Source organism: Coregonus lavaretus (assembly GCF_964263955.1).
Source record: "Coregonus lavaretus genome assembly, contig: HAP1_SCAFFOLD_5505, whole genome shotgun sequence".
Lineage (NCBI taxonomy): Eukaryota > Metazoa > Chordata > Actinopteri > Salmoniformes > Salmonidae > Coregonus > Coregonus lavaretus.
Window position 1 is genome coordinate 6,887 of NW_028157299.1, and position 19,178 is coordinate 26,064.

A 19,178-nucleotide genomic window follows, 5' to 3' on the forward strand; every position below is an offset into this window, starting at 1 on the left:
AGATAAATGTGCTGTGCGAGCCGCGTATCCCGGGACTGTGGCTCATCTCGAATCAGACCAAATGGAATTCTGCACTGCCTTCTTAAATTATTCCGTACATTTTAATTCGCACAAACGCATATTCCTCTGACGTTTTGCCCAGCATACAACACACCGCTGGCGTGACCAGAAAAACCTGCTCGGTTACATAGAGAATCGAGACAGCAGCAAAGACATCCGAGAGAAAATATACAAAATAGACTCTTGTACCGTACGTATTCGTATTTTATTAGTTCCTTACGAGATAGCTAGCTAGGTAGGTTTACCCTACGTTTATTGTTCAAATGGTTGAAATTGATGCTGCCCTTTACATTGTATCCAATCGATTCAAGTTTGAAACAATCTTGCTACTTTAACTAAACGCAGCCATTGTCAATCTGTTTAGCTGCTTTTCTGTAAAACTATTAGCTGCTAAAACGGTCCGATTTATGCATGTGACATCCATTCTGTCAAAGGGAGTTTAAAACCCCAGACGGGTGTATCCCATAGTTTACATATTCGCACATGTCTGATTTGTTTTATTTCTGCGTGTGTACGTTAATCTACATGTCATTTGAAGCTTTCATCCGGGAACGCTCTTCCCTAAACATGTTTTATGGTCCTTTACTCACACAGGACAAGTAGGGTGCGTATGCGTAATGTCACGCATCGATTGTGTCAAGGCTGGCTTTGTTTGTACAGTGTTTGTTTTGCTTTTGCGCTAGCAGAGCTTTGTTTTCCTGTTCAGTAGGATAGGAACACCAATTAACACTGAAGAGAGAGAGAGAGGCCATCGCATAGGCTGCTATTCTGTCTAGCCAGCTGTCATTCTCTCTGCTCTGGAGCCTATTAGGTCTACAGTAACAACTTAATCGAAATGTTCGTCTTATAAATACTAACTTCATTTAAAGACATTTGACCTTGACCTATCATGTTACATTTTTAGTTTGGCTCCATGTTTGTTATTATTCATTTATTTATGTATTTATCCAGCCACACTAGTTTGGTGATCTCAGGCTTTAATGCATAATTATTTGTGCCTCCATCATTCTAAATCAGACAGTCAGTATCATTAGACTGGATGTGTGATGTAAATAGATGTTTTGAAAGTGTCAGATTGTGAATGTTGGTAGCCCAATCTTAGACCAGGCATGAACAACTGTCACCCAGACTGCACCTCATATAGGATAGATTGTGTCTCACAATGTTTTTCAATTAGTAGCCTATGACGTGAGTCTAACAAGCTGTATAGGCTTATGTCATCAGTGATGTAGTCAGTGCTGTGATGTCAGTGCAGGGACTGTCATGATGCTCAGTGACACTTTAGGTAACTCTAGGCCTTATGGGAATTTTATTTCTGCAGCAGCGCCATGTACTGTATGTTGCCTCTAACCACAGATCTAGGACCAGATTACCCTACCCCCAATCATAACCTTCACCATTAGGGGGTGTAAAAAGATCTGACCCTCTATCTGTGGTTAGGGGTGATTAGAGGCCAGAATGATGATGGTGGTTTAATGATGAAGATAACAGACAAAACAGCTGCGGAACATCCCCTGAAATAGAACAACCCATTGGAGTGTTCCATCGCTCATTGTTTTGTCTGGGTTCAGTTTTGCATTCAGTCTGAGAGTTGTCTGTGTTCTGAGTTGCGTTCCGTCTGTATTCTTTCTGCCTTGCGTCTGTGATGAGGTTGTGTGTGTTTGTTCATGGAGCTCTGGGACCGGACTCCATCTTGACTGATGGAGATGGAATCATGTCAGGCCCTGTGAAGGGCAGTACCTCTCCACTAACTCCTATAGACGGGTAGATTGTTTAGCAACAAAATCGATGCATGTGCAACCATGGAGCAAAACAGGGGGGGTTGGCTTAGAATCAAAGGATTGTTGACATGTAAACTATGTTTCCTTTCCAAATCTTTATTGAAATCATAAATATATTTGCACAATGAGCACTTGTTGTCTCTCAAATACATTGTTACAGTTGTTGGTTAGCTAACAATTTTTTTTGCCATATTAGCATAGACATGACATGAGTCAAAACACCTCAAAACAAGATAACAAGCCACCTACTATGATACCTCACATGGCAGCTTCTTGTCATTGTTGCTGGCAACCTGATTGTCCAGAATCATAACAACACACTGACTTCCGCCCCATCAAATCAAATTTGTATTGTCACATGCTTCATAAACAACAGGTGTAGACTAACAGTGAAATGCTTACTTACGGGGCCTTCCCAACAATGCAGAATACAATAAAAAAAAAAAAAACAATAGAAAATAAATTGTAACACAAGGATTAAATCCACAATGAGCGATGATACAGTGAGGGAAAAAAGTATTTCATCCCCTGCTGACTTTGTACCTTTGCCCACTGACCAAGACATGATCAGTCTATAATTTTAATGGTAGGTTTATATGAACAGTGAGAGACAGAATAACAACAAAAAAATCCAGAAAAACTGATGTAAAATTTTTTATAAATTGATTTGCATTTTAATGAGGGAAATAAGTATTTGACCCCTCTGCAAAACATGACTTAGTACTTGGTGGCAAAACCCTTGTTGGTAATCACAGAGGTCAGACGTTTCTTGTAGTTGGCCACCAGGTTTGCACACATTTCAGGAGGGATTTTGTTCCACTCCTCTTTGCAGATCTTCTCCAAGTCATTAAGGTTTCGAGGCTGACGTTTGGCAACTCGAACCTTCAGCTCCCTCCACAGATTTTCTATGGGATTAAGGTCTGGAGACTGGCTAGGCCACTCCAGGACCTTAATGTGCTTCTTCTTGAGCCACTCCTTTGTTGCCTTGGCCGTGTGTTTTGGGTCATTGTCATGCTGGAATACCCATCCACGACCCATTTTCAATGCCTTGGCTGAGGGAAGGAGGTTCTCACCCAAGATTTGACGGTACATGGCCCCGTCCATCGTCCCTTTGATGCAGTGAAGTTGTCCTGTCCCCTTAGCAGAAAAACACCCCCAAAGCATAATGTTTCCACCTCCATGTTTGACGGTGGGGATGGTGTTCTTGGGGTCATAGGCAGCATTCCTCCTCCTCCAAACACGGCGAGTTGAGTTGATGCCAAAGAGCTCGATTTTGGTCTCATCTGACCACAACACTTTCACCCAGTTCTCCTCTGAATCATTCAGATGTTCATTGGCAAACTTCAGACGGCCCTGTATATGTGCTTTCTTGAGCAGGGGGACCTTGCGGGCACTGCAGGATTTCAGTCCTTCACGGCGTAGTGTGTTACCAATTGTTTTCTTGGTGACTATGGTCCCAGCTGCCTTGAGATCATTGACAAGATCCTCCCGTGTAGTTCTGGGCTGATTCCTCACCGTTCTCATGATCATTGCAACTCCACGAGGTGAGATATTGCATGGAGCCCCAGGCCGATGGAGATTGACAGGTCTTTTGTGTTTCTTCCATTTGCGAATAATCGCACCAACTGTTGTCACCTTCTCATCAAGCTGCTTGGCGATGGTCTTGTAGCCCATTCCAGCCTTGTGTAGGTCTACAATCTTGTCCCTGACATCCTTGGAGAGCTCTTTGGTCTTGGCCATGGTGGAGAGTTTGGAATCTGATTGATTGATTGCTTCTGTGGACAGGTGTCTTTTATACAGGTAACAAGCTGAGATTAGGAGCACTCCCTTTAAGAGTGTGCTCCTAATCTCAGCTCGTTACCTGTATAAAAGACACCTGGGAGCCAGAAATCTTTCTGATTGAGAGGGGGTCAAATACTTATTTCCCTCATTAAAATGCAAATCAATTTATAACATTTTTGCCATGCGTTTTTCTGGATTTTGTTGTTGTTATTCTGTCTCTCACTGTTCAAATAAACCTACCATTAAAATTATAGACTGATCATTTCTTTGTCAGTGGGCAAATGTACAAAATCAGCAGGGGATCAAATACTTTTTTCCCTCACTGTAGCTTGGCTATATACATGGGGTATCTGTACCGGGTCAATGATAACTTAGCTATATACATGGGGTATCTGTAGCGAGTCAATGATAACTTGGCTATATACATGGGGTATCTGTACCGGGTCAATGATAACTTGGCTATATACACTGCTCAAAATAATAAAGGGAACACTTAAACAACACAATGTAACTCCAAGTCAATCACACTTCTGTGAAATCAAACTGTCCACTTAGGAAGCAACACTGATTGACAATACATTTCACATGCTGTTGTGCAAATGGAATAGACAACAGGTGGAAATTATAGGCAATTAGCAAGACACCCCCAATAAAGCACTTGTTCTGCAGGTGGTGACCACAGACCACTTCTCAGTTCCTATGCTTCCTGGCTGATGTTTTGGTCACTTTTGAATGCTGGCAGTGCTTTCACTCTAGTGGTAGCATGAAACGGAGTCTACAACCCACACAATTGGCTCAGGTAGTGCAGCTCATCCAGGATGGCACATCAATGCGAGCTGTGGCAAGAAGGTTTGCTGTGTCTGTCAGCGTAGTGTCCCTAGCATTGAGGCGCTACCAGGAGACAGGCCAGTACATCAGGAGACGTGGAGGAGGCCGTAGGAGCGCAACAACCCAGCAGCAGGACCACTACCTCCGCCTTTGTGCAAGGAGGAGCAGGAGGAGCACTGCCAGAGCCCTGCAAAATTACCTCCAGCAGGCCACAAATGTGCATGTGTCTGCTCAAACGGTCAGAAACAGACTCCATGAGGGTGGTATGAGGGCCTGACGTCCACAGGTGGGGGTTGTGCTTACAGCCCAACACCGTGCAGGACGTTTGGCATTTGCCAGAGAACACCAAGATTAGCAAATTCGCCACTGGCGCCCTGTGCTCTTCACAGATGAAAGCAGGTTCACACTGAGCACATGACAGACGTGACAGAGTCTGGAGACGCCGTGGAGAACGCTCTGCTGCCTGCAACATCCTCCAGCATGACCGGTTTGGCGGTGGGTCAGTCATGGTGTGGGGTGGCATTTCTTTGTGGGGCCGCACAGCCCTCCATGTGCTCGCCAGAGGTAGCCTGACTGCCATTAGGTACCGAGATGAGATCCTCAGACTCCTTGTGAGACCATATGCTGGTGCGGTTGGCCCTGGATTCCTCCTAATGCAAGACAATGCTAGACCTCATGTGGCTGGAGTGTGTCAGCAGTTCCTGCAAGAGGAAGGCATTGATGCTATGGACTGGCCTGCCCGTTCCCCAGACCTGAATCCAATTGAGCACATCTGGGACATCATGTCTCGCTCCATCCACCAACGCCATGTTGCACCACAGACTGTCCAGGAGTTGGCGGATGCTTTAGTCCAGGTCTGGGAGGAGATCCCTCAGGAGACCATCCGCCACCTCATCAGGAGCATGCCCAGCCATTGTAGGGAGGTCATACAGGCACGTGGAGGCCACACACACTACTGAGCCTCATTTTGACTTGTTTTAAGGACATTACATCAAAGTTGGATCAGCCTGTAGTGTGGTTTTCCACTTAAATTTTGAGTGTGACTCCAAATCCAGACCTCCATGGGTTGATACATTTGATTTCCATTGATAATTTTTGTGTGATTTTGTTGTCAGCACATTCAACTATGTAAAGAAAAAAGTATTTAATAAGATTATTTAATTCATTCAGATCTAGGATGTGTTATTTTAGTGTTCCCTTAATTTTTTTGAGCAGTGTACATGGGGTATCTGTATCGGGTCAATGATAACTTGGCTATATACATGGGGTATCTGTACCGGGTCAATGATAACTTGGCTATATACATGGGGTATCTGTACCGGGTCAATGATAACTTGGCTATATACATGGGGTATCTGTACCGGGTCAATGATAACTTGGCTATATACATGGGGTATCTGTACCGGGTCAATGATAACTTGGCTATATACATGGGGTATCTGTACCGGGTCAATGATAACTTGGCTATATACATGGGGTACCTGTACCGGGTCAATGATAACTTGGCTATATACATGGGGTACCAGTACCGAGTCAATGATAGCTTGGCTATACAGTGCTATGAAAAATAATTTGCCCCCTTTCTAATTTTCTCTACTTTTGCATATTTGTGATACTGAATGTTATCAGATCTTCAACCAAAACCTAATATTAGATAAAGGGAACATAAGTGAACAAATAACACAACAATTACATATTTATTTCATAAACAAAGTTATGCAACGCCCAATTCCCCTGTGTGAAAAAGTAATTGACCCCTTACACTCAATAACTGGTTGTGCCACCTTTAGCTGCAATGACTCCAACCACATGCTTCCTGTAGTTGTTGATCAGTCTCTCACGTCGCTGTGGAGGAATTTTGGCCCACTCTTCCATGCAGAACTGCTTTAACTCAGTGACGTGTGGGTTTTCAAGCATGAACTGCTCGTTTCAAGTCCTGCCACAACATCTCAATTGGGATTAGGTCTGGACTTTGACTAGGCCATTCCAAAACTTCCAATTTGTTGCTTTTTAGCAATTTTCATGTAGACTTGATTGTGTGTTTTGGATCATTGTCTTGCTGCATGACCCAGCTGCGCTTCAGCTTCAGCTCACAGACGGATGGTCTGATATTCTCCTGTAGAATTCTCTGATACAGAGCAGAATTCATGGTTCCTTCTATTAAGGCAAGTCATCCAGGTCCTGAGGCAGCAAAGCATCCCCAAACCATCACACCACCACCACCATGCTTGACCTTTGGTATGATGTTCTTACTGTGGAATGCAGTGTTTGGTTTTCGCCAGGCATAATGGGACCCATCTCGTCCAAAATGTTGACTCAAGTTTGCCAAAAAGCACCTGGATGATCATCAAGACTCTTGGAAGAATGTTCTATGGACAGATGATTCAAAAGTATAACTTTTTGGACGACATGGTTCCAGTAATGCCTGGCGAAAACCAATCTCTGCATTCCACAGTAAGAACATCATACCAAAGGTCAAGCATGGTGGTGGTGGTGTGATGGTTTGGGGATGCTTTGCTGCCTCAGGACCTGGACGACTTGCCTTAATAGAAGGAACCATGAATTCTGCTCTGTATCAGAGAATTCTACAGGAGAATGTCCGGGCAAATACTTTTTCATAGCACTGTATACATGGGGTACCAGTACCGAGTCAATGATAGTTTGGCTATATACATGGGGTACCGGTACCGGGTCAATGATAGCTTGGCTATATACATGGGGTACCTGTACCGGGTCAATGATAGCTTGGCTATATACATGGGGTACCTGTACCAGGTCAATGATAACTTGGCTATATACATGGGGTACCTGTACCGGGTCAATGATAACTTGGCTATATACATGGGGTACCTGTACCGGGTCAATGATAGCTTGGCTATATACATGGGGTACCTGTACCGGGTCAATGATTGCTTGGCTATATTAATGGGGTACCTGTACCGAGTCGATGTGCAGGGGTACGAGGTAATTGAAGTATATATGTACATATAGGTAGGGATAAAGTGACTAGGCAACAGGATAGATAATATACAGTAGCAACAGCGTATGTGATGAGTGTGTGTGTGTGTGTGGCGACAGTGTGCCTGTGTGTTCCTGTTATGTGAGTGTGTATGTGTTGGAGTGTCTGTGTGAGTGTATGGGTAGAGTCCAGTGTGTGTATGTGTTGGAGTGTCCGTGTGGGTAGAGTCCAGTGTGTGTATGTGTTGGAGTGTCCGTGTGGGTAGAGTCCAGTGTGTGTATGTGTTGGAGTGTCCGTGTGGGTAGAGTCCAGTGTGTGTATGTGTTGGAGTGTCTGTGTGAGTGTATGGGTAGAGTCCAGTATGTGTTGGAGTGTCTGTGTGAGTGTATGGGTAGAGTCCAGTGTGTGTATGTGTTGGAGTGTCTGTGTGAGTGTATGGGTAGAGTCCAGTGTGTGTATGTGTTGGAGTGTCTGTGTGAGTGTATGGGTAGAGTCCAGTGTGTGTGCGTGACATGGTCAGCTAACCTATTTGGCTGTAGATCAAGTATTTTCAATTTTCACACCTAATCAACCAATCCTAGATATTTGGTGAGCTGAGGTTAGTTTATTTAATATGCTATGTAATGCCAGGGTGTCTGTAGAGCTGGCCGACATGGCCAAAAATCCATATCACGATAAATTGACTGAATAATCACGATAACAATAAATTGATCGATAAGTTTATAACATTAATGTGCACCACAGTAATTTTTTTTATATTACCCTTAAAACTACTACTACTTTGAATGTTGTAGCTATCAATTGTCCCATAAACAATAACCCATATAAAAATAAAAAAAGTAATTTAAAACTTCACATTTCTCTAGTACGGCCCTATAGGTTATTTACCGTCATGACCGAAATCAGCAAAATGTTCACGATAAGTGGTCGGTGTTGATAATTTTCAGTTTATCGTCCCAGCTTTAGTGTCAGTATAGGATAACAACCTTGCTGTTCTAGGGCCATGACAAGAAATTCAACCACTCCTTTTAGGAAAGGCTAAAAGCATTCCTTCCTATTTGAAGGAAATCAATATAAAATATATGCCATTTAGCAGATGCTTTTATCCAGAGCGACTTAGTCATGCATGCAAATATTTTATGTATGGTCCCGGGAATTGAACCCACTACCCTGGCGTCACAAGCACCATGCTCTACCAACTGAGCTACAAAGGACCACATATACTGTAGATTGTATACAAAGTATTGTTTTCTACATAACTCTGTTATTCTAGGCTACATTAGACCAGGTTAATGTTACAGATAATCCATTATTATTTGTAAAATATGACATACTGTAGGCCCCTAGTCTATTACTAGAGGTCAGATAGTGAACTCAAACTCAAGTCCATGAATTGTGTCCAACTAGGCCTAGGCTACATCCAGGCCCCTTGGTTTGATCCCTTTGGCGAGTTTTGAAGAACATTCTAGTCATTAATTCTAGTTGATGACATCAGAAAGGACAGCTGCTGATGAATTCAGCCAGTACTGGAAAATCGCTCCTCATATCCATAGGCTTCATGGTATGTATATAAAGTGGGCTAGCAGCCTTTTATTTCCTGGTTGATCATGTTGTGGCTTGTCTGAATCAGGATTATCCCTTCAATTATAGACTCATGCAGTGGCCAGTCCACAGACATTTAGCCTCATTCTTGTTTAATTCTGACTGATAGGTTGTTATTAAAGTTGCATTAATCAAATCACATTTTATTTAGCACGTGCTTGGTAAACAACAGGTGTAGACTAACAGTGAAATGCTTACTTACGGGTCCTTTTCCAACAACGCAGAGACAAAGATGCTACTTATACTGTGTTAATCTCACAGCTTCATGGGAAACGCAGTGTTGTGAACAGGTCTGGGTGGGGAGAGTGGGGTTGGGTGGTGAGGGTAGAGAGGGGTCTCCTTTCTTGTGTGTAGTCAGTAGGATAGGAATAGCATTATCTTGGGTTCACTGTCCTGAGTTTGGCGCTGGGGCTTTTTCAGGGGCGGCTGCAAGCATACCAAACGTCCAGATAGAAATGGATAGTGTAGAACAGACATGATTCTCTTGCATGTAGAAAATAGGACTAGGGAATCCCATCTGCTCTACATTATTTGTTTCTATGTGCAAGACTGTGAGCGTTGCAGTCCACTGACTAGGCTCCTGCTGTGGACTGTGATCAAAGTGACAAGCTCCTGGCATCACTCGGTCTGTTCTGTTCTGGGAGGAATGGAGGTAATACCCTCGCGCTCAGCACTAAGGATTAATAGTCACAAGTTATTCTCTCTCTCTCTCTCTCTCTCTCTCTCTCTCTCTCTCTCTCTCTCTCTCTCTCTCTCTCTCTCTCTCTCTCTCTCTCTCTCTCTCTCTCTCTCTCTCTCTCTCTCTCTCTCTCTCTCTCTCTCTCTCTCTCTCTCTCTCTCTCTCTGAGAGTTTGTTTCAGCAGCTAGGTTATCCTTCATGTTGGCGTCAAACACTCCATGACAACGTTCTAAGATTCTTTCTAGAATGTAAACTGTGTTAGAACTTTAGGTGCCAACATGGCGAACCATTGGAATCCTAAATCTCAAACGGAGTTGGCCTAACTTTACACTGGCCTTGAGTAGGCTATTTCAGGATTCCCGACGCACGTTGTTGAGACATCCTCTTGAGTGATGAAACACACACGCACACACCTATTATCTGTCGTCTGGCTGCCTTTGTTTTGTTGTCATGACAACCATGCCGAATGCAGTGAGGTGTGCAGAGTGTAGTCTGACTCAGCATCAGCAGGTATTGCTTATGCCCTTTTATAAATCACTGCTAGATCCCAGGGGGAAGACTGCACTCTTCTTTCTGTGGGTGTATCTCAATACAATTGCCTTCCTCTCCTTGTCTCCTCTCCTCCATCACTACTAATGTTCTTCAGTCCTGGTTTGGGACACCCATAGGGTATGCAGGCTTTTGTTCCAGTTTATTTTACGTCAATGTAGATGAAGGAGAGGAGCTTAGAAGTTACTTCAGACTATTGAGATGCACCCCATGTCAAGTAAGGGGAGAAACGCCTGTGGTCCACTGATATATATGGTATAATTAAGCAATAAGGCCAGATGGGGTGTGGTATATAGCCAATATACCACAGCTAAACACTGTTCTTACGCCCTTAGCCGTGGTATATTGGTCATATACCACAAACCCCAGAGGTGCCTTATTGCTATTATAAACTGGTTACCAACGTAATTAGAACAGTAAAAATAAATGTTTTGTCATACCCGTGATATACCACGGTTTTCAGCCAATCAGCATTCAGTGCTCGAACCACCACTAAGTCACCCAGTTTATAATGTGTGATATACAGTGTATAAAACATTAATAACACCTTCCTAATATTGACTTGCCCGCCCTCAGAACAGCCTAAATTCGTTGGGGCATGGACTCTACAAAGTGTCGAAAGCGTTCCACAGGAATGCTGGCCCATGTTGACTCCAAGCTTCCCACAGTTGTGTCAAGTTGGCTGGATGTCCTTTGGGTGGTGGAACATTCTTGATACACACAGGAAACTGTTGAGTGTGAAAAACCCAGCAGCGTTGCAGTTCTTGACACAAACTGGTGCTTCTGGCACCTACTACCATACCCCGTTCAAAGGCACTTAAATCTTTTGTCTTGCCTATTCACTCACTGAATGGCACACATACACAATCCATGTCTCAATTGTCTCAAGGCTTTAAAATCCTTCTTTAACCTGTCTCCTCCCCTTCATCTACACTGATTGAAGTGGATTTAACAAGTGACATCAATAAGGAATCATAGCTTTCACCTGGTCAGTCTGTCATGGATAGAGCAGGTGTTCCTAATGTTTTGTACACTCAGTGTATATGGAAGAATGTGTTATACACTGAACAAAAATATAAACGCAACATGCAATAATTAACGATTTTACTGAGTTACAGTTCATATAAGGAAATCAGTCAATTGAAATAAATTCATTAGGCCCTAATCTATGGATTTCACATAACTGGTCAGGGGCGCAGCCATGGATGGGCCTGGGAGAACATACGCCCACTCACTTGAGAGCCAGGCCCACCAACTGGGGAGCCAGGCCCAGCCAATCAGAATGAGTTTACTACAGACAGAAATACTCCTCAGTTTCATCAGCTGTCCGGGTGACTGGACTCAGACGATCCCGCAGGTGAAGAAGCCGGATGTAGGTCCTGGGCTGGCGTGGTTACACGTGGTCTGCGGTTGTGAGGCCAGTTGGACGTACTGCCAAATTCTCTAAAACGATGTTGGAGGCGGCTTATGGTAGAGAAATGAACATTCAATTATCTGGCAACAGCTCTGGAGGACATTCCTGCAGTCAGCATGCCAATTGCACGCTCCCTCAAAACTTGAGACATTTGTAGCATTGTGTTCTGTGACAAAACTGCACATTTTAGAGTGGCCTTTTATTGTCCCCAGCACAAGGTGCACCTGTGTAATGATCATGCTGTTTAATCAGGTTCTTGATTATGCTACACCTTTCAGATGGATGGATAATCTTGGAAAATGAGAAATGCTCACTAACAGGGATGTAAACAAATTTGTGCACAAAATGTGAGAGAAATAAGGTTTTTGTGCGTATGGAAAATGTCTGGAATATTTTATTTCGGCCATGAAACATGGGACCAACACTTTACATGTTGCGTTTATTTATTTGTTCAGTGCATTCGGAAAGTATTCAGACCCCTTGACTTTTTCCACATTTTGTTACACGTACAGCCTTATTCTAAAATGGATTATAGTTTTTTACACCTCATCTATCTACACACAATACCCCATAATGACAAAGCAAAAACAGGTTTTTAGAAATGTGGGCACATTTTATAACCCCCCCCCCCCCCCCCCCCCCCCCAAAAAAAATAATATAAGTACTTTGTAGAAGCATCTTTGGCAGCGATTACAGCCTCAAGTCTTCTTGGGTATGACGCTACAAGCTTGGCACACCTGTATTTGAGGAGTTTCTCCCATTCTTCTCTGCAGATCCTCTCAAGCTCTGTCAGGTTGGATGGGGAGCATCGCTGCACAGCTATTTTCAGGTCTCTCCAGAGATGTTAGCTCGGGTTCAAGTCCAGGCTTTGGCTGGGCCACTCAAGGACATTCAGAGACTTGTCCCGAAGCCACTCCTGTGTTATCTTGGCTGTGTGCTTAGGGTTGTCCTCCTGTTGGAAGGTGAACCTTTGCCCCAGTCTGAGGTCCTGAGCGCTCTGGAGCAGGTTTTCATCAAGGATCTCTCTGTACTTTGTTCCGTTAATCTTTCCCTCGATCCTGACTAGTCTCCCAGTCCCTGCCGCTGAAAAACATCCCCACAGCATGATGCTGCCACCACCATGCTTCACCGTAGGGATGGTGCCAGGTTTCCTCCAGACATGACGCTTGGCATTCAGGCCAAATAGTTCAATCTTGGTTTCATCAGACCAGATAATCTTGTTTCTCATGGTCTGAGAGTCCTTTAGGTGGCTTTTGGCAAACTCCAAGCGGGCTGTCTTGTGCCTTTTACGGAGGAGTGGTTTCCGTCTGGCCACTCTACCATAAAGGTCTGATTTGGTGGAGTGCTCCAGAGATGATTGTTCTTCTGGAAGGTTCTCCCATCTCCACAGAGATCAGGTGCTTGGTCACCTCCCTGACCAAGGCCCTTCTCCCCCGATTTCTCAGTTTGGCCGGGCGGCCAGCTCTAGGAAGAGTCTTGATGGTTCCAAACTTCTTCCATTTAAGAATGATGAAGGCCAATGTGTTCAGTGCTGCAGAAATGTTTTGGTACCCTTCCCCAGATCTGTGCCTCGACACAATCCTGTCTCGGAGCTCTACGGACAATTCCTTCAACCTCATGGCTTGGTTTTTACTCTGACATGCACTGTCAACTGTGGGACCTTATATAGACAGGTGTGTGCCATTCCAAATCATGTCCAATCAATTGAATTTACCACAGGAGGACTCCAATCAAGTTGTAGAAACATCTCAATAATGTTCAATGGAAACCGGATGCACCTGAGCAAAATTTAGAGACTCATAGCAAAGAGTCTGAATACGTATGTAAATAAGGTATTTCCGTTTTTTTTATTTGTAATAAATTTGCAAAAATGTCTAAAACACTGTTTTCGCTTTGTCATTATGGGTAGTATTGTATTGTGTGTAGATTGATGAGAAAAATAATTATAATTTAATCTATTTTAGAATAAGGCTGTAACGTAACAAAATGTGGAAAAAGTCAAGGGGTCTGAATACTTTCCGAATGCACTGTGTATATATGGTATAAATAAGCAGTAAGGCCCGAGGGGGTGTGGCATATGGCCAATATACCAGGGCTAAGGGCTGTTCTTATGTACGACACAACGCGGATACAGCCCTTAGCCGTGGTATATTGGCCATATACCACAACCCCCCGAGGTGCCTTATTGCTATTATAAACTGGTTACCAACGTAATTAGCAGTAAAAATACATGTTTTGTCATACCCATGGTATATGGTCTGATATACCACGGCTGTCAGCCAATCAGTATTCAGGGCTCGAACCACCCAGTTGTTTAATTATATATTATCCTATATGTTAGATAGATAGATAGGGTATACTGTGTGTTTTATGTTCCATCTATCTATCTAAGGTATGTATGATGTGTATCCTGTGTGTGTTTTCAGGCTGTCAGGAGAGACCCCGAGGAAAGGCCCAGCCACCATGCCGCTGTTCGGTAAATCCCACAAGAATCCCGCCGACATCGTCCGGACTCTGAAGGAGAACATGGCAATCCTGGTGAAACAAGACAAGAAAACAGATAAGGTGTCACACATCTTCATAACACTAGTCCTTACACCACGAATCCTCACTAAACAAATCCTTACAACACAAGTCCTTATAACAGTCCTCACAACACAAACCAGTACTTCCCTTAGAAAAGGCCCACAAGCAGGTGTTGTGTAACATTGCTGTGGGGGCCTCGATGAACCTCTTCTATTTGATCCAATCAGTCAGTTGGTGTGGTTATTATTACGGTGGGCCTCTAGCTGACACTTGGCTGTGAATGTAGCATCGCTGCCTGGCCGGTCCTTCATTGCCACCCAGCTGTAAAGGCCCTCTCTCCACCATGGGACTGTTAGAGAGGGGCTGTCCAGACAGAACTCCCAGGAACCTGGCTCTAACCACGCTGCTACCACACACAGCCAGGCTATAGTGATCTCAATACAGTCCACTCCTGTCATATGCAATGCTGATATCCAGAGCAAGTCATTAATAATGTGTGTTATGATTGGGCCTGAGGCTGAGACATTATTAATGTCGATCAACAATGACAAGCCTATAGGTTGTAGGTTGAGAGCTTTTGTGAAAGAGCACAGTTGGAAAGATATGGCATATAGAAGCAAACCGGATGGACATCATGAAAATGATCGGAGAGGTTGAGGGTAGAAGAAGTTCAGGAGTAAAAACAAACAAAATAGAATTATTGTAAAATTGACTGTCCATAAAATGTATAAGCTGGAAGTAGAGGCCTAAGCGTTGTTGTTCACTAGTTTTACTCCAATTAGGGAAGGGGTCGTGGGGTTGGAAAGTAATACAGGATAATAGCGGACGATATTGCCACTCCTATTTGCCATATCTTCAATTTAAGCCTACTAGAAAGTGTGTGCCCTCAGGCCTGGAGGGAAGCAAATGTTATTCCCCTACCTAAGAATAGTAAAGCCCCCTTAACTGGCTCAAATAGCCAACCAATCAGCCAGCTACCAACCCTTAGTAAACTTTTGGAAAAAATTGTGTTTGACAGGATAAAATGTTATTTCACAGTAAACTGACAACAGACTTTCAGCACGCTTATAGGGAAGGACATTCAACAAGCACAGAACTTACACAAATGACTGATGATTGGCTGAGAGAAATTGAGGATAAAAAGATTGTGGGGGCTGTTTTGTTAGACTTCAGTGAGGCTTTTGACATTATCGATCATAGTCTGTTGCTGGAAAAACGTATGCGTTATGGCTTTACACCCCCTGCTATATTGTGGATAAAGAGTTACCAGTCTAACAGAACAGAGGATGTTCTTTAATGGAAGCCTCTCCAACAAAATCCAGGTAGAATCAGGAATTCCCCAGGGCAGCTGTCTAGGCCCCTTACTTTTTTTCAATCTTTACTAACGACATGCCACTTGCTTTGAGTAAAGCCAGTGTGTCTATGTATGCGGATGACTCAACACTATACACGTCAGCTACCACAGCGACTGAAATGACATCAACACTTAACAAAGAGCTGCAGCTAGTTTCAGAATGGGTGGCAAGGAACTAAAAGCATTGTATTTGGGACAAATAATTTACTAAACCCTAAACCTCAACTAAATCTTGAAATGAATAATGTGGAAATTGAGAAAGTTGAGGAGACTAAATTGCTTGGAGTAACCCTGGATTGTAAACTGTCATGGTCAAAACATATTGATACAACAGTTGCTAGGATGGAGAGAAGTCTGTCTATAATAAAGCGCTGCTCTGCATTCTTAACAGCATTATCAACAAGGCAGGTCCTACAGGCCCTAGTTTTGTCGCACCTGGACTACTGTTCAGTCGTGTGATCAGGTGCCACAGAGAGGGACTTAGGAAAATTGCAATTGGCTCAGAACAGGGCAGCACGGCTGGCCCTTGGATGTACACAAAGAGCTAACAATAATATGCATTAAAATCTCTCCTGGCTCAAAGTGGAGGAGAGATTGACTTCATTACTACTTTTATTTGTGAGAGGTATTGACATGTTGAATGAACCGAGCTGACTGTTTGAACTACTGGCACACAGCTCGGACACCCATGCATACCTCACAAGACATGCCACCAGAGGTCTCTTCAGTCCCCAAGTCAGAAACAGACTATGGGAGGCGCACAGTACCACATAGAGCCATGACTACATAGAACTCTATTCCACATCAATTAACTCATGCCAGCAGTAAAATTTAATTTAAAAAACAGATACAAATACACCTTATGGGGGACTGTGAAGCAACACAAACATGGACACATGCATACAAACACACAGATTTTGTGTTGTAGATATGTGGTAGTACATTTTACTAGACGCTCTTATCCAGAGCGACTTACAGTTAGTGAGTGCATACATTTTTCATACTGGCCCCCTGTGGGAAACGAACCCACAACCCTGGCGTTGCAAGCGCCATGCTCTACCAACTGAGCTACAGGACGCCTACAGTAGAGTAGAGGCCTGAGGGCACACACTTAATGTTGCGAAATCTGTTATTAATGTATTGTAATGTTTTTAAAATGTATAACTGCCTTAATTTTGCTGGACCCCAGGAAGATCAGTGGGGATCCATAATAAATACAAATACCAGTGTCTACAGAGCTAAGTACTGTACCTCCATAGGGAGTCAACTAAATGTCTCCCTCTTGTGGTCAACTCAAGTATAATACCATGGCAGTTTCTTTATTAACAGCATAACATTATTAGCAGCAATACTGTTAGAAGTACATATTGTGCCTGTGTGTCTAACTGGTGTCCCTGTCCCAGGCGTCAGAGGAGGTGTCTAAGTGTCTTGTGGCCATGAAGGAGATACTATATGGGACCGGTGACAAGGAGCCTCACACAGAGACAGTGGCCCAGTTGGCCCAGGAGCTCTACAACAGCGGCCTGCTCATCTCCCTGGTGGAAAACCTTCAGGTCATCGACTTCGAGGTGAGACTGAGCCACAGCCGGACCCTCAGGGTCGTGTTCATTAGGCACCAAACGGAAGAAAACGGTCTGAAACAGGGAGGCTTGCGTTTTGAAACGTTTTCCATTGCATGTCCCCAGGGGAAGAAGGACGTGTGTCAGATCTTCAACAACATCCTGCGGAGGCAGATCGGCACCCGCAGCCCCACCGTCGAGTACTTCAGCTCTCACCAAGAGGTGCTGTTTGTGTTGCAAAAAGGGTGAGTTACACACACACTCTTCATGTACCACAGCTGACCAGAGCCATTGGTATGAGACTCAGTGACGCGTGGGTGCATCCCTCTCCTCCTGCAGGTATGAGACCCCTGGGTCGGCGCTGAACTGTGGCATCATGCTGAGGGAGTGTATCAGACACGAGCCCCTGGCCAAGGTGGTCCTCCACTCAGAACACTTCCAGGACTTCTTCAACTACGTAGAGATGGAGACCTTCGACATCGCCTCAGACGCTTTCGCCACCTTCAAGGTCAGATTACGCAAGATTTGAAAGCGTCTTTCGGTCCTGGAAAAACGTTATATTAAACCCATATTAATAAGACTAAGATGGGCCCGAGATGATATGCTAATCTTTACATTACTGTTGTATGACCATTTGTTTGAATAATAATAATAGGAAATAATAAGCCATTTAGCAGACGCTTTTATCCAAAGCGACTTACAGTCACGCGTGCATACATTTTTGTGTATGGGTGGTCCCGGGGATCGAACCCACTACCTTGGCGTTACAAGCGCCGTGCTCTACCAGCTGAGCTACAGAGGACCACGTTGAAAGTTGACTAAATGTATAGATCAGAAATGATTCGATGCAGCAGATGATATGCAATATACAATGTTTTGTTTTTGTGTGAATTAAAGTGACCACGTTTCCTCCCCCATTCACAGGACCTGCTCACAAGACACAAGGTCCTGGTAGCTGAATATCTAGAACAGAATTATGATGCAGTAAGTGACATGTTCAACATTCTGCTGCCCTGGGAGCATTTAACCTTTAGCAGATGGAGTTCATGGAAAGAAAATGGTTTTGTTGTTGCACCATCCACCCTCTGCCCTCTTCACAGAATGCATGAAGGAATGGGTGAATGCATTTGTCATCACACACTCGTACTCTCATTCATTGCCATTTACCAGATGAATACACTGAAGTGTGTGTACCGATAAACAACGTTTTGATTGATGACCCATCCTCCCATCCTCTACAATGAATGAGTGCATTTATACCACACATAACACACTTGCCACATACACTCCAGGCATCTATGGTCACTGGTTTTCCCTGCTTGCATAAGACCACCTTGTCTGTTGGTTGTAGTGTGGGGCTCAGGGAAGACCCCAGGGGAGAGCAGACAGGCCAGACTGGAGGCTGCTCGGGTTACAGGCCAGACACTACCCTACACTGGGCCGCACTAGGTTATAGAAGGCTGTCTTTCATGCCAAGGGCCCCTGGAGGCCTATCGCACACACAGGCCCAAACAGCACCCCTGATAAGGGCCCTTTCAGACCTGACTGAGAGATGAGACAATATCACAACTTTAATAGACATTCGATAGACATTCCATCCTATTAACTATCTGCAACGCCTATTTAATTCTATGAACATCGTTTTTCCTCCACTTTCTTTGTTTTTTTGTGAATGTATTTTTGACTGTTGAGATGCAGCCACCCCTCAACCTGTTCCTTTGTGTCCTTGCAGATCTTTGACCAGTATGAGAAGTTATTGCACTCTGAGAACTATGTGACAAAGAGACAGTCATTAAAGGTGTGTTCTATAATTAGTTCACATTTACATGGATTATTTATAGACTAAAACTTTGCATGCTTTTATCGTGTTGATTATCTTGCTTCATAGTAAACATTTGCATACCCTGGTCTTTGTGTGTAGTTGTTGGGAGAGCTACTGTTAGACAGGCATAACTTCACAGTGATGACCCGGTATATCAGCAAGCCTGAGAACCTGAAGCTGATGATGAACCTACTGAGAGACAAGAGCCCCAACATCCAGTTTGAGGCCTTCCACGTCTTCAAGGTACGACATAAAGCCGTTCC

General features: G+C 43.9%; 1 protein-coding gene across 1 annotated transcript in view; it reads left to right on the top strand.

The window, feature by feature from the left end:
- Positions 1-19,178, top strand: part of LOC311125573 (calcium-binding protein 39-like) — a 21,976-nt gene continuing 2,798 nt past the window's right edge. The window contains exons 1-8 of the mRNA XM_084199601.1: positions 1-250; positions 14,081-14,219; positions 16,938-17,102; positions 17,220-17,338; positions 17,433-17,601; positions 18,018-18,077; positions 18,826-18,891; positions 19,015-19,158. Of these exons, the coding sequence (XP_084055727.1) occupies positions 14,118-14,219; positions 16,938-17,102; positions 17,220-17,338; positions 17,433-17,601; positions 18,018-18,077; positions 18,826-18,891; positions 19,015-19,158 (825 nt within the window). The 5' untranslated portion in view covers positions 1-250; positions 14,081-14,117. The remainder of the gene's footprint in view (positions 251-14,080; positions 14,220-16,937; positions 17,103-17,219; positions 17,339-17,432; positions 17,602-18,017; positions 18,078-18,825; positions 18,892-19,014; positions 19,159-19,178) is intronic.